This window comes from Asterias amurensis, chromosome 16 (genome assembly GCF_032118995.1).
Source record: "Asterias amurensis chromosome 16, ASM3211899v1".
Taxonomy (NCBI): Eukaryota; Metazoa; Echinodermata; class Asteroidea; order Forcipulatida; family Asteriidae; genus Asterias; species Asterias amurensis.
Genome location: NC_092663.1, coordinates 689,768 through 717,119, shown reverse-complemented (window position 1 = coordinate 717,119; position 27,352 = coordinate 689,768). Strand labels below are relative to the sequence as shown.

The following is a 27,352-nucleotide window of genomic DNA, read 5'->3' as shown; positions in this document are numbered from 1 at the left end:
GCAAGAACTACAAATAATTTGATGGGCCTTTGAAATGTATAAAATGGTTTATTCATTATTATTTATGGTGATTAACATTTTTTATAGTCTCTGGTATATGATAGCTACACTTTTCACTACAGCTGTTGAGTTTCGCCAGTATTTGTTTTCAAAGCAGAAAAGACGAGTCCTTATATAGACAATTTTCTGAATAGTTTGCCAATGGCGGGTTTGGTTACACTAAACTACATTTCTACAAAATAGTCCTTATTGTTGATAAACGAAGTGCACCAGTTGGCGTGGCTGGCCTAATGTTACTAAAACAATCAATCAAAATAACAAAAATTGTGACAAAACTCAACATTTTATGTGAAGATTCATGAGCTGAAATATCTCTTATGATTTGTTTATTTGTTTCCTTCAAACTCAACATAGACTTGAATGTTTGTGTAACATTTATACAAACTATGGCTATCTGTTTTTAATTTGCATTCATAAATACCCAAGACAGTTTCTCTACTGTTATTGGTGGAGAGTGCATCACGTGGGGGTGTTTAAACGGTTGATAATGATCAGTGTTTATAACCGGCTAGCTTCCGCGTGTCAGGAGCGCAAGGTTATCACGCAGAGGCAATTCATAGCTATTAGTAACAGCGCGTAACTGCTTCTAAGCGCGTGCACGTAATCTGTTTCTAAGCGCGCGTGTAGACACAATCCACGCGCAACAGACTCTTCACAAAGTTTTTTAACAAAAGGGCATTCATAATTACCTCAGTTGTTTTGAAAGAAATCATTGAAAATTTTTAATTTTTTCATTTATTTTACTTTTTGACCATAAGTGTTGATGTTTTTTCACCGATAAGGTATTTATGAATGGGAATCGAAGTGTGTTGAATCGGTTTTCAATTAGTAGTTTAAACCCGCCGAGGCCTGGTTCTTGATAATTTACCTCGACTTTGTCTCGGTAAAATTATCAAGACCCAGGCCTTGTTGGGATTAAACCACAAGTAGAAAACCTCTTCACCACACATCGATTCCCTTATTTATGGCTTTCCATAGTTTTCCAGTCCCGTTAGGCAAAAACTTGGGCTGTCTCTAACCCTGGGGAAGAAGCCTCATTTTCGCTGTTCCTTTTTCTAGGCTTATATCCCGGACGGAAAAGGAACAGCGAAAGTGCAACTAAATTTCGCTGTTCTGCCAATCCACCATACCCCACAAATTTTCGGGAAAACTTAAAAAAGATAATAATAAGCATGTACAACTACCTGCAAAATACAATTAGAAAGAAACATATGTATTATATTTAATTACAAAAATACTTCAACGGATCGTTTTAAGAATTTACAGCAAAGTTTTTTGGGGAATAATAGACAATTAATTATCTACTTTTTAAACAAGCCTAACTACAAGAAGAAATCTTTAGTCAGGTACCCTCTGCGCTGTGTATAAACAACATACATGATGGTCAAGGGAACCTGCAGTGTGTGCACAAAAGTATAGGGCTGTCGTCTGCTCTTTTTGGTATCTTCACTTTCTGCCGGCAATTCTTGGAGTGTGGACTGTGAGTAAAAAACATTTAAGTTTCCAACTAAATTCACCATGGATAGTCAGATAAATACCAATTCTGTGCTCGGCTTCCATTATTTGACATATAAGAAGTACATTTTGCAATGTAGTTCATAGTATTTTTTTATGTATTAGAAGTAGTATTTGGCAGCCTATTTTTTCACGATGTTTTCAACACCTGTGTGGACTCGAGCCACGCCGCACCGGCGGGGCGGTGGCGCTCTACAAGTACAACCGCTGTAATCCTTTTCCGACATGTTGACAGTTATCTGTCATAATATGATTGATAATGTCAAAATTTTGAAGAAGGGTTTTATTCCTTTTCCAAATGTTGACTTTATCCGTCATAGTATGACCGATAATGTCAACATTTCAAAAAAGGAATACAGCGCCCCAGTAACTGGGTCTACAAGAACCAGGACTAGGCTGCCACTGTGACTGCAGTGCTAGCAACACACAATTCCCTTAGTCAATTTACATTTTAATCACGTATTATGTTGGGTGTGAATATGTTGGCAGTATGTTGGTCTGTTATGGCTCTCTCTTTAGACTATGATGAAGACCATGGAATATTTTCGTTCCTTTATAAGTTGAAAGACTGATGTTAAAAAGAAACACATAACTTAGTTCCACAACCAGATAATGCAACAACCAAGGTAGGCTAGGCACTACTTGTGGGGTTTGTAGGAAAAGTTTTGAAAAAAAATTACGACCTCGCCACCAATTTCTGCTTGTTTATTTTGTTTTTTTGTTCCATGTCACTGCGAGTCATAAACAGCCCAATTTTGACCATTGTTTACAAACTGTTACTTATATTCAGACGCAAAAGTTAATGGCTTGTCGCTTATAATATATTTATATCTAACTATGATTACTATTCACTGATAAATAATGACCAATAAAATAGTGAAAACTTTACTTTCTATAATTTATAAACTAAATGCAACTGAACGATGACCAATGATAACAAGGAAGAACAACAATTTTTATTATACCAAATCTTTGTAAAGTTAAAAGTGAAAATATTTTAAAGGCTGTGGACACTAATTACTCAAAATAATTATTAGCATAAAAAACCGTACTTGGTAATGAATTATGGGGAGAGGTGGGTAGTATAAAACATTGTGAGAAACGTAGTTTTCGAGAATGAATGAATTTTCCAAGAATTTGATTTTGAGACCTCAGAATTAGATTTTGAGGTCTCAAAATCAAGCATCTGAAAGCACACATTGTCGTGTGACAAGGGTGTTTTTTTCTTACATTATTATCTCGCAACTTCGACGACCACTGAGCTAAAATGTTCACAGGTTTGTTATTTTATGCATATGTTGAGATACACCAAGTGAGAAGACTGGTCTTTGACAATTACCGATAGTGTCCACTGCTTTAAGACATTAATAAAAATGCATTTTAACTTTATATACAATCTTTACACTCTAGATAAGCGTCTGGAAATGGAGGGTATTGGAATACTTTCTGCATCATCAATGAGGTCATTATGCGACCTTGAAGCCGATCCATTATTGTTGTTTCTGGTGTTCGGGACAGTGTTACCAGGGCGACGAAGACAGATACAAATTGGTGCGTACAGACATGTCATTACTCCAATACCTCTCATTAACCTGTGAAACAATCAATCAGCTGATGAATATGCAGTTATTTAACCAAGTTATTTAAATTAATTCATTAGATTAGATTAAATTTATTTATTCATCATAAGTGACGCTACAAGACCAGCCCAATTCAAATCCAGGTTAATCTCATAAATAATCAATAGCAATGTATTTTTGCTGTCCTTGTTTTTAAACTGTTTTCGTTGTGCAATGCTTTCCTGATCTGGTTAGGGACAGAACTGTGTGATAAGTTTTTTTGGGTGGTGCAGTTCTGGGTGATTTGCCCTTTTATTTTCGGGTTTTTTTGTCGTTGTAAGTTTTTTAATGTTTTCGCTTGTTATCATTTTCACTACCTTTTTATTGAATTAACTACCAAATTGTACATTAGAGACCACAAGTCAGTATTTAATTCCTAGTTTCTTAAATCAATACTGATGAAAATAAATAAATAATAAACATGTTAACTTTAAAAATGCTTTCTCAGTTGTAAAAAGAACATACAATTAAAAACAGCCACAAAAATGCGGACAATATAAAAAACAGACGCAAAAATACAGACAATATAAAAAACAATCATAAAAATACAATCAAGAGTAGGTAATTAAAACAGCCAACATTCAAGGCAGTTCAAAAGTAGCAGTATGATCAAATTTAACAACCCATTTCTTATTTTAAAGTGAGAGTTTAGAAAGTTACTCACCATTTGAATCCAAAGGCATTTATCAGGAATCCACTTACACTTGGTCCTGTGAAAAAGAATTTATCAAATTGAGTGTGGAAAGAGTGTATTGGGGTTGAAGTACAGTGTAGAAGGGGCAGTGTTGGTGGGACATGAATGGTGGGGCTGGGGAGTGGGTTTCAGGCTAGTAACAGTAGTAGGGCAAGAGTGTAGTGTGGTTGAAGTACAGTGTAGAAGGGGCAGTGTTGGTGGGACATGAATGGTGGGGCTGGGCAGTGGGTTTTAGGCTAGTAACAGTAGTAGGGCAAGAGTGTAGTGTGGTTGAAGTACAGTGTAGAAGGGGCAGTGTTGGTGGTACATGAATGGTGGGGCTAGGCAGTGGGTTTTAGGCTAGTAACAGTAGTAGGGCAAGAGTGTTGTGTGGTTGAAGTACAGTGTAGAAGGGGCAGTGTTGGTGGGACATGAATGGTGGGGCTGGGCAGTGGGTTTTAGGCTAGTAACAGTAGTAGGGCAAGAGTGTATTGGGGTTGAAGTACAGTGTAGAAGGGGCAGTGTTGGTGGGACATGAATGGTGGGGCTGGGCAGTGGGTTTCAGGCTAGTAACAGTAGTAGGGCAAGAGTGTATTGGGGTTGAAGTACAGTGTAGAAGGGGCAGTGTTGGTGGGACATGAATGGTGGGGCTAGGCAGTGGGTTTCAGGCTAGTAACAGTAGTAGGGCAAGAGTGTAGTGTGGTTGAAGTACAGTGTAGAAGGGGCAGTGTTGGTGGGACATGAATGGTGGGGCTAGGCAGTGGGTTTTAGGCTAGTAACAGTAGTAGGGCAAGAGTGTATTGGGGTTGAAGTACAGTGTAGAAGGGGCAGTGTTGGTGGGACATGAATGGTGGGGCTAGGCAGTGGGTTTCAGGCTAGTAACAGTAGTAGGGCAAGAGTGTAGTGTGGTTGAAGTACAGTGTAGAAGGGGCAGTGTTGGTGGGACATGAATGGTGGGGCTAGGCAGTGGGTTTTAGGCTAGTAACAGTAGTAGGGCAAGAGTGTATTGGGGTTGAAGTACAGTGTAGAAGGGGCAGTGTTGGTGGGACATGAATGGTGGGGCTGGGCAGTGGGTTTTAGGCTAGTAACAGTAGTAGGGCAAGAGTGTAGTGTGGTTGAAGTACAGTGTAGAAGGGGCAGTGTTGGTGGGACATGAATGGTGGGGCTGGAGCGTGGGTTTTAGGCTAGTAACAGTAGTAGGGCAAGAGTGTAGTGGGGTTGAAGTACAGTGTAGAAGGGGCAGTGTTGGTGGGACATGAATGGTGGGGCTAGGCAGTGGGTTTTAGACTAGTAACAGTAGTAGGGCAAGAGTGTATTGGGGTTGAAGTACAGTGTAGAAGGGGCAGTGTTGGTGGGACATGAATGGTGGGGCTGGGCAGTGGGTTTTAGGCTAGTAACAGTAGTAGGGCAAGAGTGTATTGGGGTTGAAGTACAGTGTAGAAGGGGCAGTGTTGGTGGGACATGAATGGTGGGGCTGGGCAGTGGGTTTTAGGCTAGTAACAGTAGTAGGGCAAGAGTGTATTGGGGTTGAAGTACAGTGTAGAAGGGGCAGTGTTGGTGGGACATGAATGGTGGGGCTGGGCAGTGGGTTTTAGGCTAGTAACAGTAGTAGGGCAAGAGTGTATTGGGGTTGAAGTACAGTGTAGAAGGGGTAGTGTTGGTGGGACATGAATGGTGGGGCTGGGGAGTGGGTTTTAGGCTAGTAACAGTAGTAGGGCAAGAGTGTTGTGGGATGGAAGTACAGTGTAGAAGGGGCAGTGTTGGTGGGACATGAATGGTGGGGCTGGAGCGTGGGTTTTAGGCTAGTAACAGTAGTAGGGCAAGAGTGTTGTGGGATGGAAGTACAGTGTAGAAGGGGCAGTGTTGGTGGGACATGAATGGTGGGGCTGGGGAGTGGGTTTTAGGCTAGTAACAGTAGTAGGGCAAGAGTGTTGTGGGATGGAAGTACAGTGTAGAAGGGGCAGTGTTGGTGAGACATGAATGGTGGGGCTGGGGAGTGGGTTTTAGGCTAGTAACAGTAGTAGGGCAAGAGTGTATTGGGGTTGAAGTGCAGTGTAGAAGGGGCAGTGTTGGTGGGGCTGGGGAGTGGGTTTCAGGCTAGTAACAGTAGTAGGGCAAGAGTGTTGTGGGATGGAAGTACAGTGTAGAAGGGGCAGTGTTGGTGAGACATGAATGGTGGGGCTGGGGAGTGGGTTTTAGGCTAGTAACAGTAGTAGGGCAAGAGTGTATTGGGGTTGAAGTGCAGTGTAGAAGGGGCAGTGTTGGTGGGACATGAATGGTGGGGCTGGGGAGTGGGTTTTAGGCTAGTAACAGTAGTAGGGCAAGAGTGTAGTGTGGTTGAAGTACAGTGTAGAAGGGGCAGTGTTGGTGGGACATGAATGGTGGGGCTGGGGAGTGGGTTTTAGGCTAGTAACAGTAGTAGGGCAAGAGTGTTGTGGGATGGAAGTACAGTGTAGAAGGGGCAGTGTTGGTGGGACATGAATGGTGGGGCTGGGGAGTGGGTTTTAGGCTAGTAACAGTAGTAGGGCAAGAGTGTATTGGGGTTGAAGTACAGTGTAGAAGGGGCAGTGTTGGTGGGACATGAATGGTGGGGCTGGGGAGTGGGTTTTAGGCTAGTAACAGTAGTAGGGCAAGAGTGTTGTGTGGTTGAAGTACAGTGTAGAAGGGGCAGTGTTGGTGGGACATGAATGGTGGGGCTGGGGAGTGGGTTTTAGGCTAGTAACAGTAGTAGGGCAAGAGTGTTGTGGGATGGAAGTACAGTGTAGAAGGGGCAGTGTTGGTGGGACATGAATGGTGGGGCTGGGCAGTGGGTTTCAGGCTAGTAACAGTAGTAGGGCAAGAGTGTATTGGGGTTGAAGTACAGTGTAGAAAGGGCAGTGTTGGTGGGACATGAATGGTGGGGCTGGGCAGTGGGTTTCAGGCTAGTATTGGGGCAAGATGACAGTAAAGTACAAAGGTAGAAGTGATTGGTCAGTGTTTGTAGGCATGAAGAGTAGAGGTGATGTGGGCAGTATTGGTGGGGCAGGAATGGTGGGGCTGGCCGTCTCTTGTTTCATCTGTGTTAGTAAAATACTTAATTGTTTTTTCCGCTATGTTTCTTACCTATAGCAAAGCCGAGACAGAATGCGAAGGTGGAAATGGCTGCAGCGCCCCCATATGCCCCCTTGTGGCGAGCATCTACCCTGGAGTTGAGCATTGCTGTCATAGCGCTGTCTACTGTACCTATGGTAAGATTAGTTTAAAAATTGCAATTATTTTACACAGTTTCACAAAGTTAAGCTGAACATTTTCTTAGCAAATTTGTTTGCCAAGCAAGAAATAATTAGGATAGCAGTCACAGCATGTAGATTGTATGGTATTTTGGCTGACAACCAATTTCTGCTAAGCATGTTCTTTTCTGTGCTGAGCAAATCCACTTACTGACACATTTGTCAACCAGTTCTACTGGTCCTCTTTATGTTCGTCAACGACCCCTGTCGACCTGACAAAACATCGAACGTAATACCCACATTATTACAGTTTTGTGTAACAGTTTTGTGTAAAATCTTAAGTCAACAGTGTGGAGTGTCTCTGAATTGGACAGCACCTTCATTTTTCAATCAATCAATCAATGAAAATGGAATAGTTTTAAAGCTTACTTACCAAACCCAAACCCTATGCCCACCATAGGACCAACTAGCATAAGAAATGAACTTGTATATGGTACCTGCAGAACAAACAAAAATATAACAATGCTGGCAGTTAAGTTTTTTAAATAAAAATTTCAGTAGAATTAGGCCAACTGCAATCAAATAGCTGAACACTATAGACTGTGAATACTTACCGCAGCAACACTCGCTGCCAAGACAACCAGAGCAAACATTGACAAGGCCCACCTAAAGTAAAGAGAAAGGAAAATACATGTCGGTACTCAATTTTGAAAATGATGAATACAAATTTGTGCTGGGAAAATAAATGACGTATAATTATAATGGCAGTAAACACACACAAAGCACCATTTAGGATTATGCGCAGCACCTGGAACCAAGTCAATATGAGTATTTATAATTACCTGCCAAGTTTGTATCCCAGGTATCCCATAACTGTACTGCTTAGGATGTATGAAACACCGGATGGTAAAAATACTGCACCTGTATTTAGTCAATCAATTAGTAGATGGATTATTGGTCACATTTTGGCTGGGAATAATCTTAGTTAGAAGATAAATTATTCAATAAAAGTAATGGATAGACGTCAACACCATTAGGCAATTTGGTCCCATTGACAGATACAATTATAATTCTAGGTTGTATCGTAATTTGGGTGTCAAAGATATTCAAGAAAATAGGGAGACCACCAACTTGGGACTAGGTAGCTCAGTTGGTAGAGTGCAGGCTAGTTAATCTGGAGGTCATTGGTTTGAATTCCACTCTACTAGTCAATTATTTGTTCAAGCCAAAAAAAATTAACAAAATTTACCCTGTCAGTTTCTCTTGTGGTTTAAATTGATATCTGAAACAAAATTTGCATCCCTTAAGGTGATCCCCTGGCTGCCGCTTCCCAGGTCCTGTATCATAATTTGGGTGTGATCCCTGGCTACATGGCAGTTAACGGTTGTATGGCTTCCGACTGGCACCCCGAACAAAGATAATGACAAAATAGGGAGACCACCAACTTAGGGCTAGATAGCTAAGTTGGTAGAGCGCGGGCATGTAAATCCGGAGGTCATTGGTTCAAATCCAACTCTAAATCCAAATCAATACTTTGTTCAACCCCCAAAATCAAATATAATTCTACTAAGAGTACAACTGAAATTTGATGAACTTACCCAGTTGCCAAGCGTCAGGTGTTGGCTTGATAGTATGTCTCATCCAGATGGGTAAAGTTGGTTCAAGTAAAGCTACTGCACCACTTGCTATCATCAACGCACCTGTTATTAAAAACACCTGTCATTATTGTATAATATAGTAAGACTTGCACTAAAAAGTTGAAGTGGTTCTGAAAAGAACTGGGCCAAATTTCATATATATTATGGTTTATTTATTAACTGCACTGGCGGCCAAGCAGGTCGGAAAAGTACATTTACAAGTAAAAATAGTTCGTTAAAAAAAAATATATAAATATATATATATAAATATGTAATTATTTTAAAATTAATTAATTGCAAGAACAACCCAAAAGCACATTAAAAATCTTGATTCAACACTGGTGGTCAGGCAGTCCAAAAAGAACGTACTACAAGTAAAACTGGTACATATAGAACAAAATTTTACATACCACAATAAAACCACAAAAGCAATTACAAAAAGCTCGAAAGCTACATGAGAAAGGCACTAAAAAGATTAAATATAAAAAAAACCCATAAATGCACAGCAAATGTATGGTACTCATCTGGAACCAATGAATCTATGGCAAACTACGAATTTATGGCAAACTACGAATGATGTAGGAGATGGTGGACATTTTGTATCTATCTGTTTGACACTTGGGCATGAGAAGACCAGGCAGGGTACTAGACCTTAATTGTCTCCTAGAGATACTCTCATAGAGCTGCTAAGCACACAAATTTGCCAAACATGTTGCTGTGATAAAAACGAGATTACCAACCAAATTTCCTTGTGCTTTTTTCAGGATTGAAGCAAACAAAAGCTGAATACAAGTGACAAACAATATGCCACAAATGGAAATTTGGTTGGTAATCCTGTTTTTATCAAGAAAGAAATTTCATGCTAAGCAAATTTGTGTGCTTAGCAGCTCTATTAAATTTGGCCCTGTTGGTTTCAACTCAACATTTTCGTATTTCCACCATGCAAAGTTACACATCCTACATTATTATATAGTTGTTCCCAATAAAAAGCTGGACCCATGCAAAAATATTGATTTAACACATCAAATAACACAATATTTACACTAAAGCTTTTATTGACATTATAAAAAGAAGCACCAAATTCATTTAAAAAAAATGTCTTAAAAAGTAAACAAAGAAAAAATTGAAGCAAAGTGCTTACCAGCAGTTCCAAGTATGTAGGGATCCAAAACAAGTTTATAGACTGGGGAACCGTTGGTGTATATCTTACGCTGCTTGGAGTGTGGACAAAAGACAATCAACTCCAAAACTGACAACAAAAATATCAGTACATAAATTAAAAAAACACATACAGTCAGCGGGTAACATTAACACCAAAAAATTGATTTATGATAAACAATGTCCCATTTCATAATGTGACAATATACACATTGCCAAATAAATAATAAATGATAAAAATTTATGGTATACTTACCTCCTAGGGCGATAAAAAATCCTGCCATGATCAAAAATGGTGCTTCCTTACCAAGGAAGTCATACGTTATACCACCCAGAGGAGGCCCAACTAAATATCAAAATATAAATAAAGATAGACAAATATTGTGACTGTTGCTTCTTTGCATTGTGTAGAGAATAGGAAGAAATTATCAATAAATAGGTTTGGTCTCGACGTTTTGAACAGTATACATGTACTCTGCTCGTCTTCCTGAAGACGAGCAGAGTATACTGTTCGAAACGTCAAGCCCAAATTGGCTCTTCTCAGCACCAACAAGCACACAAAAGAGATTTTCACATGGTTGTACCCGCAAGTTTACTATTTATTTATAGTTTCTTTCTAAAAAATAGTGTAGTTCAGTTGAAAAACGCAGTATCACAAATCAAAATAACAAATTCTTATATAGGGCATTTCACAATAACCGTATCAATGCGCTTTACATTAGTGCCCTGTCATAGGCCCAATAACATCCCTTTTTAATGTTTCTCAGCTCCCTGGGGAGTATATAGCCCTGAGCTGCCTATAAGGCGCTTGTGGCTTTTTCATACACAATATCAACCTCTACCCTCGCAGGTACCCATTTACCCCTGAGTGAAGAGAAGCAATTATAGTATTAAAGTATCTTGCTCAAGGACACAAGTGTCACGACCGGGATTTGAACCCACACTCTGGTGACTGCACCAGAACTTGAATTTGATGCTCTTAACCACTCAGCCATGACACAATAATATAAAGCAACTATGGCTACGGCTGTTGGCTCGATGAGGACATTGAAGAATAAGAGTCTTCGGTGTTTCAGCCATAGCCACTACAGAAGCCATTAATTCAGACATAATCTATTTTCGTATAAGGTAAAAAGACATTGGCTTACTGAGAGTTCCAGCAGCGAATCCACCAATGGCGAGACCGAATGCAAAACCACGTTTTTTCTCGTCATTTCGATATTTATATGCCAAAATACCAAGCCCTACAAAACAAAACAAAAGAAGCATTTAATAATGAAAAACAATGAATGCTTAAGTTCACTTTTGGACAAGATAATAGTTTGCATTACCCCCCCCCAAAAAAAGTGCTTTATTTAGGGTTACTACAACTTACTTTCCTATTACACTTGTCAAACCAGTGCAGCTTTTACAGCAATTTGGGTCCTCCACCACAGAAGAGTTTTACCTCCTCTTGTTGCAACCCCCATTTGTTTTTAATTTAGTTTTTATTTACTTGTAATCAAATGTGACCTTAATGTAAATAAAAAAAGCAAACAAGCAAACAGACACCCCACTGAACAAGCATTTACCAATTAAGGAACCCAACAGCGACAATAATTACCAGGCTTACATATAAAACACATACCTCCAATTTCATTGAGTGTTGCACCTAGTCCATGTATGATGCGAGCAGTCAACATTACTTCATAGGTAATACCAAATGCAAATACTGACAAAAGATTAAAAAAATATCTTTAGTAATTGAAAATCATATGAACTTAACCTGTGGCCTATTTTCATAAAGCCAGTAAGCACAAAACTTGCTAAGCTCTGAACAGTATTGCTTAGCAGAAATAGGTTACCTGTCTAAATAACAATAAGTTTGCACTGCTGTGGCTGGTGTCCCACTCAATTTTTGCTAGGCAAAGAAATTCGTCAAGCATTTTTTTTTTTGCTTAGCAGCTTTATTAAATCGGGCCCTCATTGTAGCTCATTATTTTTTTCCATTGTGAAAGGAAACTACTTTGAAATCTTGATGACTAAGTGTCTCTATGTTGCTGCTTATTACAATATTGCTTGTAGGCCTATTATTATTTATAAGATTATATTTTAAAAGAATTTGACTGAAAATTATACAGAACTTACCCAGACTGGAGGCAAGCATTATTACACATCCAGAAAGCAGCAATACAGAGAAACCTATCCTGCAATCAGACAACCACAAAACCAGTAAAATTGTATGGCTGGAGCCCTGCGCCAAATTCATAAAGCCTGTAAGCATAGAAACTTGCTACGCACAGACAAATCTCGGTTAACAGAAACTGGTAACCAGCAAAAGATCAACAAGTTTACTTAGTTGCAACTGGTGCCCCAGTCTTTTTTTCATTTTTTGCTTAAGGCATAAGCAGTATTTCTGCTTAACAACTTTATGAAATCGGGCCATGGTTTTCGTGATGTATAAAAAAGGTTGTGAATTATTTAGCCACTGATTACATTTTTATACATTGTTTCAATTGATTAAGCTGCATATTTTTCAATGAAGGGGAAATATTTAATTCAATTACTTATGATGAGAACAAGATAATTGTTAAGATGGGAGGATATTAACTTTTGAGCCAAACTTTTGAGCCAATTAAGGGAATATGTTTTTAATTCAATTTCTTCAAAGAACACAATACAATTCTTTGTAGGAGGCTATTTACTTATGAGCCATAGTTCCAATGAAGGGGCTCAAGATGATTCTTAAGATGAACTTGGAGGCAAAAAGAATCCCGATTTTGGGAGTAATCTCCTCACTGCAAACTTCTTCAAAAGAGGGCGCTGTTATTGAAGATGAATCTAAGGAAAAAGAAACCATTATTTGTTTTACGATTGACATGGTAGTTATATATAATAGTTCAGATAAACTTGACAATATATTTAAAGGGCAGTATACTTGTCAAAGACCAGTATTTTCACGTGGTATATCCCAGTGCATAAAATAAGAAACCTGTGAAAAGATGGGCTCATTTGTTGATCGAACGAAGTTGCAAGAAATAAAATAATGAAAGAAAAAGCACACTTGGTGTATCCCAACATATGCATAAAATAAAAACCTATGAAAAGTTGGGGCTCAATCGGTGATCAAGAAAATAATGAAAGAAAATAATGAAAGAAAAAAAACCTTTCTGCACAGAATTGTGTGTTTTAGTATTATGCAGCTCTCCAATGCTCTTTACCAAGTACATTTTTATGGTATATATTGTTTTGTGTAATTATCAGAAGTTACCACTTCCTTTAAGTTAGACATCTTTGTTTGGTGGGGACTATACCTGGCATATCAGAAGAGGTCGATCTGTTAACCTCGTTCGTTGTTGATGTTATTGAAGTGATGGAGTCTTTGGGGTTGCTTGTTGCTTCAACATCTTGTCGATCAAGAATTGGCAATGTCGAGAGGATATTGTCATCTGGATTTGTGTTTCCCAAGATCAGATCACACTCCGGCGAAGTGTTGTTGATAGTCAGACATTTGTTACCAATACAAAGGTTCAGAAAATAATCTGGAAGCACAGGAACTGTCAATAAGATAAGAAAGATAAAAAGTTATTTTCTCTTATAAGTTAAAAATGCAGATTCTAGTTCTGATTTGTCAATCAAATGCCACACTATCGTCCTATGGCTTAATTCAGCGCAGGCAATTATTGTCCAGAATCGTAACCCCTTTCATACAAATGTCTTCAGGTTATCTGTGTTTTCACTTTTTCTCTTCAGAGTTAATCCATCGTCGCTTTATTCCTCTTATTTTGATCCGTTATTGTGGATGGATTATTCAAACGAATGACCCATATTTTGGGGCAGTTTAATTTCAATTTAGTTGTTAGAATTGTTATGAAAGTCAATCAGTGAGAATAAGCGTCGAGTTCCCAAACCCTAACCACAAAGGACTGAAGTTTTACATTCAAGATGGATTAAGACTTCTACAATAAAATAATTCAGTTGCTGGTTTATTTCTATTCGTATATCCATCGGCAAAATAAAATCACAAGTCGTTATTTTTCTATACCCAACGTGAAAATGTTCTCGTTTTCTTCTTCATCCTCTCCAAACAAACAGTTTACAGAAGTTGTTTTCGTTGCTAAGGAGTTTACAGGAAAACAAAAGTTTTATACAATACAAAACAATAGATGCATTATTCTCTTATAATCTACCACCATTGTGATCTGTGCGGTCAGATAATAATCTTAGATGGAAAAAGTTTGTTTAGTTGTGAATTTTGCGGATCTAAAAAACGATTGATATTAGCATTTTTACGGTGCTTGCATACCTAAAACCTTTACTACAAAAAGTCAAAACCGTAGTAAACAATTTCACGTTGGTTGTAAGATTGAAGGGAATCTGTCAACTGCCTTATCAAAGGAATGACAATTTCTTTGTCGTCATAACAGTGGATCATAAAAATTAAGTGTTTTTTTGCACAAAATACAAAACATCGATTGGCATTGAATAAGTTCACACGCACAAAGTTCTTACACAATGCAACAAGTGGATTGAAGTAGTTATTATTGTCACCACATTTAGCTCTAGGACGACACTTGACAATGCACACAATGGAACTCACCCAAATGAAAACATTGCTTGACAAAATCGTCACTTTGTACTCGGTTCGCTGCCAATCTGCCTGGATATTCACCTTAATTACATCACATAGCTTTTACATTCTGATATATTTTATTTGTTGAAGCGGTTGTATTGTTGACATGTATTTTTCTAGTCTCCTCCTGTGCGCAAACAATTGCCATTTATTTATTATTTTTAAGGGTGAATTTTACGGTCTGGACTCGAGTCTAATTGGGCCCAAATTTTACACTTAAAAACATTTCGAGAATGCTGTAGCGGGGTGCCTGTCTCACCCATGTCGCCAAGGCACGCAGTCAATAGACAAAGCTAAAGGTCCAATGGTTCCCAATTGGTTTAATTAATAGCTCATAAATATACTCTTTCATATTCTTTAAACCAACAATTAACTGTACAGGGTTGAACTGCTAAGTAAACATTGAGTTCATTTATAAAGGACACCCAACACGTTTTGCTATTATCTTCATGATTTGCTTCGGGTACTTGTAGGTACTTGTTGGAAATTGTTCAGGGCAGATTTCACCACAAACCGAGAGTCTTATTCTGCACTGTTGGCTCTAAATATATTAACCACACATGTTTTTTAGTGGAAAATTACTTCTTCCCCGAAATCTACGTTACTTCAGAGGGAGCCGCTTCTCACAATGTTTTATATCATCAACAGCACTCCACTGCTAAGTAGGTTTTTATGCTATAACAATTTTGTTTGAGCAATTACCAATAATTATTGTCTAGTACTGTAAGACATCTTACTCTCAGCTTTGTAGAAACTCGCCATGTCTACAATGTGGGACAATGATTGATAAAAACCAACAACAAAGAATGAATCAAAGTTTAGCTCAGAAATATATAACACTCTTCTCAAAACTGTGCTTTTTGAAGCCTTCGGACCTTTTAGTGCAAGTGGTCTATCGGCAACAACAAACGAACAGGTGTATGAAATTGAGATGAACTGATGAAAAGACGTTGTGATTAAACTACACCCAGTGCCTGAGCCATCCCTTCGGGGAAAGTCAAGATCATACTCCGAACTATGCTGAGGTCAAAGTCCACAACAAGAACTATAGACAACCATAAACTGGCCTGCTTCACACAAGTTTTATTTTCCTCGAAGACCACTCTAGAAGAGCTAGACAATTATAAGTTGGCCTGCTTCAAGTTTTGTTAAGGAGAAAATGTTACCATTTTATTTTCCTCGAAGACCACTATAGAAGAGCTATGACAATTATAAGTTGGCCTGCTTCGCACAGGTTTTGTTAAGGAGAAAATGTTACCATTTTATTTTCCTCGAAGACCACTATAGAAGAGCTATGACAATTATAAGTTGGCCTGCTTCGCACAGGTTTTGTTAAGGAGAAAATGTTACCATTTTATTTTCCTCGAAGACCACTATAAAAGAGCTAGACAATTATAAGTTGGCCTGCTTTGCACAATTTTTGTTAAGGAGAAAATGTTACCATTTTATTTTCCTCGAAGACCACTATAGAAGAGCTAGACAATTATAGGTTGGCCTGCTTCACACAAGTTTTGTTAAGGAGAAAATGTTACCATTTTATTTTCCTCGAAGACCACTATAAAAGAGCTAGACAATTATAAGTTGGCCTGCTTCGCACAAGTTTTGTTAAGGAGAAAATGTAACCATTTTATTTTCCTCGAAGACCACTATAGAAGAGCTAGACAATTATAAGTTGGCCGACCATTTTATTTTTCCCGAAGGCCACTATAGAAGAGCTGGACAATTATAAGTTGGCCTGCCTCGCACAAGTTCTACAACGGGGAAAATTTCACGTTCTTTTCTTTTCTCGATTACACGAAGTTGAGATCGTGTATTTCGAATCTGAACCAGGAATCAGATAACCAGTTCATGCAATAAATTAGTGCCATTTAAAAATCAAAGTCTGGCTAGAATTATAAATATAATTTTTGACTAATAGTTTGGTTTTCCAAAAGCAACCATGACAACAAAGAAGTAGTTATATTTTGGGGGTCATTGTGCAGACATCAGAAGGAGGAAGCCAGAGCCCCTCCCACACCATAAGTCAAATAAGATAAATCTTCAATAAGAGTCTATACAGGCCGCATCTTTGACATTCTTATAGTATTGAAGTCCACTGATCTCACCGGCATGGGGGCCTGGCTGCAGAGTCAATGGTCTTCAGCTGCCTGTAATCCGCGCTGTTGTCCCGCTAAGATAGATAATCAAATCACGCTATGTACAAGGTTGTCAAGATTGACGTCTTAAGACGAAGGACGACTCGACTCATAATAGCCAAAACAAGTTTTTCTTTCTTCAGATAAGTCCATTATATTCTTACTTTTTATCACTTAGGGATGCACGTTCATCATGTAATCAAATAATGAACTAACCTGTCTGATGATTATCGTGTTTGTGTTTGTTACCTATTTTTGCTGTTTAATTTGTTCCCCCTGTTTTTATCCGTGAGGGGCGCCTTGAGGCTTTCACTCAAGGCACTCTATAAATATTGTTTCTTTGTACTATTGTTAAAGACAATGGACACATTTGGTAATTGTCGAAGACCAATATTATCACTTGGTGTATCTCAACATATATATAAAACAATAAGCATGTAAAATTGAGCTCATTGGCCTTGGAAGTAGCGAGAGAATAATGTTTCATTTTATCATTCAACAGCTCTACTTGCTCGTTACCACAGTTTTTATGCTAACAATTATTTTGAGTAATTACCAATAGTGTCCACTGCCTTTATGTGGCGTAAACTACATACGCCCATGGCTCTCTAACGTCGATTTCATGAAAGTGTTGCCTGACAAGTTACAGTATCTTCGGAGTTCTACATTATCTCTTGCTTTGAACAATTCTTTAAACCCCAAAAGTGAGATGGGTACAAGTAAGTAATGTTAAGAAAATGGAGAAACTTACCAATAATAGTCATAAGTGTTTCATCCAGTAATAGCGCCATGAAGACAATGGCGAGAAGAGCACCCCGAGATCTTCGGAAACTTTTCCTTTTCATTCCTTCTTGGGACGACCCATCATCATCTGATGATCTTGTAGTTACTAAGACACCTTCTTCCAATGGTTGATCCAAGGAAGAATGTTGTCTTCCTTTTGCTCGGTCCTTTCCCCGCATTCCCATCACAGCCTGGTTAATAGCAGCACTACCGTTTTGGTTCTGATCGGTACTCTGTGATGTAGGCCGAGCTTGCTTATCCACTGTGCGACGGCGACTTTTATCGTCAACTTGCCTAGGCTCCGTGGTTTCCTTTTCCTTCATCGTGATCGTCGCTATAAATATTTTTGAGTCACACCGGGATGATGTACTTTAAAATTGAAACCGACAGCTAAAGGGTTGTTGGCCAGTGATCAAGACTACACGAGATACCAAAATCACAGCCGGGCGCTTTAGAAGTTTCCGAGCTGCTGTGCGCGTGTTCAATGTATACGATGTACCCACACGCCAACGATAGCTTTAAGTAAAGCATCACAGTTCATAGCGGTCAACTTGACTCCTCTAACGTCACTACACCCAGCTGTGATTGGTTGATTGCTAGAACCAAACGCTGCAATTGGATTATCGAAAATGACACTATGCTAATTGCAACAAGATGCTCTTATGTCTATATTTGCTTTTTTAAAAATTTTATACAGTAATACAATAAAAATGAATTCTGCTCCGTGGCTGCATGCGTGCCTGTATGCGTTTTGAAGGCGTCAAAATCTTAAGCAAATATGTTTTAACACCTCCGCATAATAGCACAGTTACTGGACGGATTTTTCGGCACCATTTCGTAATGTTTTTAATCCCCAAAAGTCGGAAAAACCCATACAAAGTCAAAGTTCTAATCAAGTGTATGATCCCTGGCTTAAATAGCTGGCCGATATTTGTTTTTATAACCCCATTACAAGTTCTAACCAACCCATTTTCAAACACCCCCGCTCGTTTTATTATTTTTGGGGGTACCCACCCCGCCCCCGCCAGAATACAAGACTCATTGTTGCCGTTCACACCTTGCAAGAGACTAGGTCGGATTATATCGGTGATATGTTATTATTTGAACGACTTGTTATCAGCTTTATCAACTTTCAACAAACTAAGGTTATCAATCATGTAGAAATGTTCCCTCAGTTTCCTCGATGGCCATTTATTTACTTTTCTTAAAGGCACTGGACACTATTGGTAATTACTCAAAATAATTGTTGGGAATTTTTTTTACTTGGTAACGAGCAATGGAGAGTTGTTGATAGTATAAACAATTGTGAGAAACGGCTCCCCCTGAAGTAACGTATAGTTTTTGAGAAAGAAGCAATTTCTCACTGAAGTATTTTGATTGAATTCGACACCTCAGCCGAGCTCTCGAATTTATTGCATCTGAAAGCACAGAACCTTTGCGACAAGGGTGTTTTGTTTCATCCATTATTCTCTCGCAACTTCGATGACCAATTGAGTTCAAATTTTCACAGGTTTTATATTTTATGCATAGATAAACCACAAACCAAGTGAGAGGAAAAGTCTTTGACAATTACCAAAGGTGGCCAGTGCATTTAATGTGGTACTTCTCTTTTTCTTGTATTTTATTAAACAGAATGCTTCCCCACCAAGCAACCACAGCCGGTAGACGAAACACCACTTCTGTAAATATTGGTGTATGGATTGTCACAACAAATATGGCAGCAAGTAATTATTGACACCAAGCGAGGTCAATAATCTTCAGCATATCTTCACCTTGGTACAGAACATCGCCCCATAAACCAAACCATAAGGTGAGTTATCAAACGTTCAAAATCCTTGGAAATCATCCATCTATTATGGTCTTTACTTTCTGGTGAACTCCCCTTTAAAGTGCTCTGTTACAGTATTTTACAGTATAATATTCAAATATTTGCACGAATTGAGGCTGTTTTTCATCATTTCAAGATTGTGTTTTGAGTTATCAAACATTCAAAATCCTTAGAAATCTTCCATCTATTGTCAGTCTTTACTTTCTGGTGAACTCCCTTTCTGGTGAACTCCCTTTCTGGTGAACTGCTTTGTTACACCAGTGTTTTACAGAATAGTATACAAATATTTACGCGAATTGCGGTCGTTTTTCATCATTTCAATATGATGTGACTATTGTGTTCTTGAATGAAGTCCTTTGAACCGTAGACGGATGTGTCACCGGGTTGTTCAAGTTTGGCGTTTTTCTCTGAATACGCCATTTTGCGCGGATGTTTGTGGTATAAAATGTACCTTTTTCCCAAGATCATAACTAAATGTATTTGATATTGTGACCGTTCTGTTAATTGTCACAGCAATGCAGTATGTGGTTTTATTTATGAATACCTGACGTCATCGAGATTGTGTTTCAGTATGTTTTGAATGTGGTGCGTTTTACCAACACTTTCTTTCCGAAATAGTCCAATTGAAATGTGACTGCACATTAGGGTTACTGTAAACGTTTTCTTTTTTTCCCAAAATAAACCTGGTTCGTACCATATGTAAGCACAAACGGCTTTTGAGGTTCAGTACGTTTTGGTTGGTAAGAACTGGCACCTTGGAACGACATTTTGTGGATAGCGGTATTTATTTTCACATTAAGCCATTTTAACAAGAACAATGCGTAGCACTCTCTCCAAATTAAACTGAAACTGTAATATAACCACCGGCCCTTATCACTATCAAGTTGTTCTCTTTGAAATGAAATCGTAATGCCAAGTTGCTGGGTGATGGGTACTTGATAATCATTATAACACTGTTAACGATGTTAATGAGCATAGATAAAGTAAGGTATACATAGATAAAGTAAGGTATACATAAAATAGTTTATTTCAAGTCTATAGAAATGTAAAGCTGACAAACAAATCTTACACTGTGATGTATACAGAAGAGACAACTACCGGCACATGAATCCGAACCAAGAAGTACAATCAACACATGGTGTTCGGTAACCGGCACTGTTTGTGTACATGTACTTTGTTGGTCATAGGATATGAACTGTCTTTAATAGATATGAATATTCATTCGTCACGATTGTGAGGTTTCATTCCTTCACACTTGTACTTAAAGACAGCTATTGGTAATTGTCAAAGACCAGTCTTCTGACTTGGTTTATCTTAACATATGCATAAAATAACAAACCTGTGAAAATTTGAGCTCGATTGGTCGTCAGAGTTGCGAGATATTAATGAAAGAAAAAACACCCTTGTCAGACGAAGTTGTGTGCTTTCAGATGCTTGTTTTCGAGACCTCAAATTCTAAACTTGAGGTCTCAATATCAAATTCGTGGAAAATTACTTCTTTCTCGAAAACTACGTTATTTCAGAGGGAGCCGTTTCTCACAATGTTTTATACTATCAACCTCTCCCCATTACTTGTTACAAAATGAGGTTTTAAGCTGATAATTATTTTGAGTAATTACCAATAGTGTCCACTGCCTTTAACGACAGTAAGGGTCATGTTATACCCAGCCATTTATTGCTACAAACAAATTGCAATCATTATGTCAGTCAATACTTTTGTTTGTTTCTGAAGAATGTAAATATAATGTCAGATTTCAAATATTGGAGCGACATTACTTGTTTCAGGTCATCTTGTTAAAAGTTCACAATGTTAACACATTATAAACACCTTCAATTGGAAGCAAAAATTTCATATTATCCAAAGAAGTGGAACTGATTTTCCAAACAACTTCTCACACAATGAAAAACCACTTTTATATTTTGTAACTTTCAGATTAAATTTTTTGTATTGAACATGCAAATGTCATAATTCTGCTAAAAAATAATTGCCGGATGTTGTCTTTTAAAAATTGACAACATTATATTAATACCAGGAAAGTGTATAAAAATATCATTAACTTTAAATTCTGGAAGTTTTAAGTACACTTAAAGGTTTTTAAAACAGCACTGCTATAGAGCTTTACTAACCAAACTTAAAGAATCTGGGTACTTTTTGAAGGTCACAGAACACAATGTCCACAGATTTTCATTAAACTGACACAGCTTTAAGATAATGAAAGCTTCCCGTAAAATATTACTTGCTGAGATGCTGTAGTTCCGCACCTTGACCACCCAGCATACGGGTGGATATGTGCGCATTCCAAGTCTTATTATTATCGTCATTAGTTTTTGAAAAATGAGTAAAACAAGTGACATTGTGCATGACATTGTTCTACTCTATTCTCTAAAACTACATCACCTCATCAAGTAATATTTAAAGGGTAAGCTTTCTACTACCATCATCTTCAAACTGTGTAAGTCTAATGTAAACTGTGGACATTTGTGTGTTGTGTTACAAAAAGTACCCAAATCCTTCAACCCGAACCTGCATGTGAAATTATGTAAAAGATTGAAAAATAATATGATTTTACCTAAACCAAATGGTTTATAAAATCTAAATACAGTAATGCTTATTATGTACAGTATGTACAGGTCCCTAGTTGCACATGAGAAGTCAGACCGATCTGATGTGTTGTGTTAATTAGTTTGACACTACATTTAGAGAAAAAGCTGTTGCAAACTGCTTGCCAACCAAAAGGATTAATGGTAAAATTGCAGAAAAACAGTTAACAGCCTGGCATTTTGGCTCTAACAGGGTCTTTTTCCAGAAGGCTTAATGACAACACAACAAACATGAACAGATATACTAGTGTTACACCAGTTTGTGAGTTCATTTGTGTTGTCATTTCGACTTTAAAGTAATGTTTGTTTTACTTTCAATTTACTCTGAATGGAAATGCACATACAAAATCAAAACGCTTTATTACATATCATGTGATATATGATTCCAGTTGTATCTACAATAGCCTCATCGCGCTGAAACATACAGTTACAAAAATCAACAATTAAAGGAACACGCTGCCTTGGATCGGTTGAGTTGGTATTTGAAAAGCGTTTGTAACCGTTTGTTATAAAATGCATATGGGTAGAAAGATGTTTTAAAAGTAAAATACAATGATCCACACAAATATGTCTCGCAAATTGCGTGGTTTTCCTTTTACCTCGTCGACTAACACGGTCGGCCATTTATAATAGTCAAAATTTTGACTCCCATAAATGGCTGACCGTGTTAGTTCGCAAAGCAAAAGGAAAACCATGCAATTTCAAGGCATATTTGTGTGGATCATTGTATTCTACTTTTAAAACATCTTTCCAACCATGTGCATTTCACAACAAACGGTTACAAACGCTTTTTATAGACCAACTCGTCCGATCCAAGGCAACGAGTTCCTTTAAAAAAATAAACACCAATTCAATCATAAATGGCTTTTAAAAAAAAGATATTTTAAATTATTTTTCTCTAAAATACATTTAGGATAATCCACAGGGAGTCTTGTTGACCCAGACTCACATACAGTATGTACAAATCACAAAACCAGATTGTTCAAACAAAATTTGTTAACATAAACACTATAACTTTTTTCAACAAATTCAGAATTCCAAGGAAACGGATATGAAACAGCTAGATTTAAAACCAGCTTATATTTTCACGTCATTTGGTTCCTGTCAATAACCATTGCCTATCTGGATTTGTGTGAAAAACTTCAATACTTTTAATGCAACAAATGCCCACTACAGACCAAAAGACTGTTTTATTTACTAGCAAAATTAAAACTGTCTTGCAACAAAGTTGTTTGGCGCACAATCTATGACACCCAAGGCTTTTCAAGAAAATGTGAAAATAAACAAATATTCTCTGTGTCTACAGTGAGACTTTCTCTTTTAATAACTCAGTTAGGTGATTTAACTTCAAGTACATGCTAATCCTCCAATCAGATTTGCCGAATGGAGTAGTGATAAAAACCTGTATTGCACGGCTAATATCACTACCTGCATCTTGTGTGTTCTATGTCACGCGCCAAGTTTGCTTGAAGATAAACACGTTATCACACGCGCGCTCGTGGAAATACGGAAAATATAGCGTGTCTGTGTCCCATATCCAACTCGCTTTGACCTTGTTGGATATGGGATGCAGAAGCGCTACATTTTTCCGTATTCCACTCGCGCTTGTGTGATAACTTGTTATATTTTTATGATGAAGTTAAGCTGAGTTTGAGGCACAAGCAATATCTGACTTCCTTTGGTCTATATCTTCACGTAGCATAGGTTGATATGCACTCTCAGTAGCTGAAGAGATTGAGCCTGCGTTAGAGTCTATCTCACTGGCTAATGAAATCTCTCGTAAGATTTGAAGATGTTTCTCCATTTCTGCTAAGGAGCCATTGATCCAATTATCCATATTAGGGAGACAGCATGCACGCTTGGTTGCAACAGCAAGGCGGTCTAGAGCAAGTAACAAGGCCGCTGACCTAAGAATTGGAAATCAGATTATTTCATTTGTTAGTCCACTACAAGGTGGGTTCAAATGTTCAAATCCCAGCCGTAACACTGTGTCCTTTTAAAAGCAAAACATTTAACTATTGCTTCGTCCTGAGGATGGGACGTAAAGCCATTCGTCACATGTGTTGTGCAACGCAAGTTTGAGTACCTTGTTGGTAGATATGTACGCTATATATGACTTCAATATTATTATCAGAAGGAAAAATCAAGCAGAATTTAGTTAATGTTTTACCCTTACACACCTATGCGTAATGAAACTGAAAAGCACTGTAAATACTTTCCCAAGTTCGGTTAAAAAAAAGTTTACATCAACTCGGGTTGGATTTGAACCCACAACCTTTGCATTGCTAGAGCAGATGTCTTACCATTAGACAACCCAGCTAGCCCGGTGGCTAGAGGCAGTTTAAATCCTATGTGATAGCAGCGTGTATTTAGAATTTTATGTTTGAGAACTCATATTGGTAATGTGATCATGAAACTAACTACATGAAACTCACCTAGCTTCGATAAGCTTTGGATCCAATGGTGGGTACATGGACCTTACAACTTCATCCACTCTAAGATAGAAAAAACACAAGTCACAAAGTCATAAACACAGTCTTCCTTAGTTATATGAATAAGGGGGGGACATGCCTCCTCCTTCCCAAGTCGATGTCCGTGCACCCCTTTCCTCTGGGCCACCCATTTGAACCTTGATTTTTATACTTGTGTAAGATTATCTTACAACAATTGTATACCACATAACAAGAGGGCTGAAAGAGAGATCCGCCTGGCCAATTCAAACCGAAACTTCAATTTTAATTGGCCAAAAGTGCCCCCTATAAAAACTTGTACACCTGTTGTTCCCCTACACTTTTACCCTAGTTTTGGTGCTGTACTTGCCAATAAATAACAGACAGTAATTCAACTTCTAAAAAAGGAATTATTTAAAGAAACATTTCTTGGCTTACCTTGGGCTTATCCTCTTGGCACACACTACAATGTCATTTAGTCTGTTTGATGACTTAAAAGATGCAACGTTCCCCATCGTTACGGCAACCAGCTTTTCAGTCAGGCTATGGCATATTTTCAGGATCACTATACAATGTGGTATCACACCGCTGAAAAAAATACCCAGAAAATGTAGATTATTCATCAGGCGAAGTTGATTTTGTGTTTGAAAAGAGGGTTCTTGGTAGAATATAAGTTGTCTTCTGATTTGCTGATAAACAATTGATTCGTAATTAAATTTGTGTACAATAATTGATTCAACAATAGAGTTATATTATCTTACCTTGCTTCATCCGACCATTTGTCTTCCAGAAACTCATCAATGTTTGTATTCCAACAAACATCGTTCAATTCTACTTCATAGTCTTCATTTGGAAGCTCAGCATGACTGACTAGAGTCACATTACTTGATCTAGAATAAACCAAATTAATAACAATTATTAATCAAGATGAACAATATTAATTCAATGCCAACTATGACTCGCTTTGAATCCACGCCTTCGGATTCGGCTCCAACCTCCATCCTCACGTCTTAAGGACGTACGAAAAGTACGTGCTATATTGTCAAAACAGCCACGGGCCAAGCTAGCATATGTAAGAATTTGAGGCATGGTGGCAGGGTTTGCCTTTGACTGGTCCAGTCCTCAGGTGGTTTAACTGTCATTTAGCCAGAGAGCCACTATTAAGGGAGAAGACTGGCTAGTTTCAGTGGTACATTATTTATGATGATCACCTCTTAGTCTTGGCCTAAAACATTCTGTATTTAGAAGCATACTCAATTAAATGTATTTAAACAAGTAATATTTCTTACCTGTGGTGGATCTTATCTTTAAGTGTAAGGTCAAACATGCGACAATGACGATAGCGGCAGATGACCACAAGAACACAAACAGATGCCAAAAATAGGAGTGATAAAATCGCGATACAAACTACCACAATGACCTCCATTTTCAGCAAGAAACAAACTTTGTTCTCATGTTACAGAAAATAGCAGTTCACTCGGCTCTTCTTACATCAACAGAAGAGCAGCCATGTTCTGTCAGCAACTAATTCAAATGAAAATGGGGAAAATGAGGGAAAAATTAAGAATAAATATGCTCTGCTTGATTGATTGCACAAACCTCCATGTACTTTTACTTAAGGAGTACATTTGTTCATTCTACCTATTACAATAATGGCATATTTAAGGCTCTCTTTTGTCTTTTTGACATTTAAATAAGTCAATCAATCATTCATAGTCCACATTGCCATGATGGCCCGGACGGAGGCTGGTCATCTCGCCACCTAGCAAGCTCTCCACCAACAAAGTCGCCCCCTAAAAACGCGCCCCAAGCCAATGTTGCCCCTACTAGCAAAGTCGCCCCCAGAAAATAATTCAGGATTCTTTTGGGAATATAATGGCTTATTATTGTATTGGAAAGGGTTAGGGTTAGGCCTTATACTATAGGTTAGGGTTAGGGTAAAAGTAAGGGGGTAGATAGATAGGCCCTATTAATTAAATTAGGCCTTCCACATGCACATTACTTCATACAGATTTTTTCTTGAAAATGTTTTAACTTCAAGTTTATTTTTTAAATTATTTTCCAAACAACTTTTTGAAAAGTTTCCGTATGGCGCCACCACTTTTTCATTCGATATGAAATAATATAGTATCTAATTTACCTCAAAGGAAAGAGATATCCCTTTTTGTAAAAATGAGGGGAAAAGTGGTGGCGCCATACGGAAAGTTATCCCAACTTTTGGTTGGTTGGGTGGGGGTGACACCATTCTAAACAATCTAATTCTACCTCCATGATCCAACTAACTCTTCAGTAACACAACCTCTGCTCTGGCTCTGAGTCTGATCTGTCTGACCTCCTATAATCTATTTTCTATAATAACCCCTATAGATTCTATGTCTGATCGGATCATGTAACATTGTTACTAACAATGGAATTTTTAAAACAACGTGTACATTTAACATCCTTTAATTTGTAACATAAACATTGTCATCTGGTCATTGACATTGAAATACAATTTGTATTGTTGAGTGAAAAGTAATGTCCGGGAAATGGGCAACACCATTGCCCGTAATAGCGAATCCCGTAATAGCATTGCATGTCGATGCTGTAGATTGCTTTTCTGACTGAATGAAGCAATCGAGCGAAAGCAATTCTCCACCTTTTGTTCCCTCCAAAATCGTAAATGGTACACTCCCAACAAACTCTGGACTCTCAACAACCACATACCTCTAATTCATCACAGAACACCGGGGTTTAGCCATCATTTCATCGAAATATAAAGCGGATGATCGTCACATTATTATTGTGTTATTGTATGATCTGATAATGGGGTCTTTACTTTGCATAATTAATATGCGGAAGACCACTGTAGACCAATCAACTTTCCGAATAAACATCACATGATTGACTGCTTTTTGTGCCGTTGGTGGCGCTGTGTTTCTTTTTCGCGAAAAAATAATAACCACAGACCATCCACAGACATAAAGACATAAAGGTTCCTTATGTCTGTGATAATAACAATCATCTTCGACCGGACAAACAACAATACTTCAAATAATATTTGCCAATGTTTTCGACTCGTCTAGAATGTGT

The 27,352-nt window shown here is 38.0% G+C and overlaps 2 protein-coding genes across 2 annotated transcripts; both read right to left on the bottom strand.

Annotated features, from left to right (window-relative positions):
• Positions 1–80: 80 nt before the first annotated feature.
• LOC139948594 (synaptic vesicular amine transporter-like) lies at positions 81–17,894 on the bottom strand. Its single transcript, XM_071946773.1, has 15 exons — positions 17,370–17,894; positions 13,165–13,407; positions 12,556–12,691; positions 11,999–12,057; positions 11,499–11,582; positions 11,020–11,115; positions 10,128–10,217; positions 9,855–9,962; positions 8,675–8,776; positions 7,919–7,997; positions 7,691–7,742; positions 7,510–7,573; positions 6,970–7,089; positions 3,859–3,904; positions 81–3,167 (listed from the first exon to the last, which is right to left on the bottom strand). The coding sequence occupies exons 1-15, from the start codon at positions 17,722–17,724 to the stop codon at positions 2,975–2,977; spliced, it is 1,827 nt and encodes a 608-aa protein (XP_071802874.1). The 5' UTR covers positions 17,725–17,894; the 3' UTR covers positions 81–2,974.
• A 4,671-nt stretch (positions 17,895–22,565) lies between these two features.
• Positions 22,566–27,125, bottom strand: LOC139948600 (transmembrane protein 98-like). The gene is made up of 6 exons (XM_071946778.1): positions 26,987–27,125; positions 25,570–25,804; positions 25,042–25,170; positions 24,719–24,868; positions 24,266–24,325; positions 22,566–23,737 (listed from the first exon to the last, which is right to left on the bottom strand). Exons 2-6 carry the CDS (start codon positions 25,704–25,706, stop codon positions 23,470–23,472), a joined length of 744 nt encoding a protein of 247 aa, XP_071802879.1. The 5' UTR covers positions 25,707–25,804; positions 26,987–27,125; the 3' UTR covers positions 22,566–23,469.
• Positions 27,126–27,352: the final 227 nt, after the last annotated feature.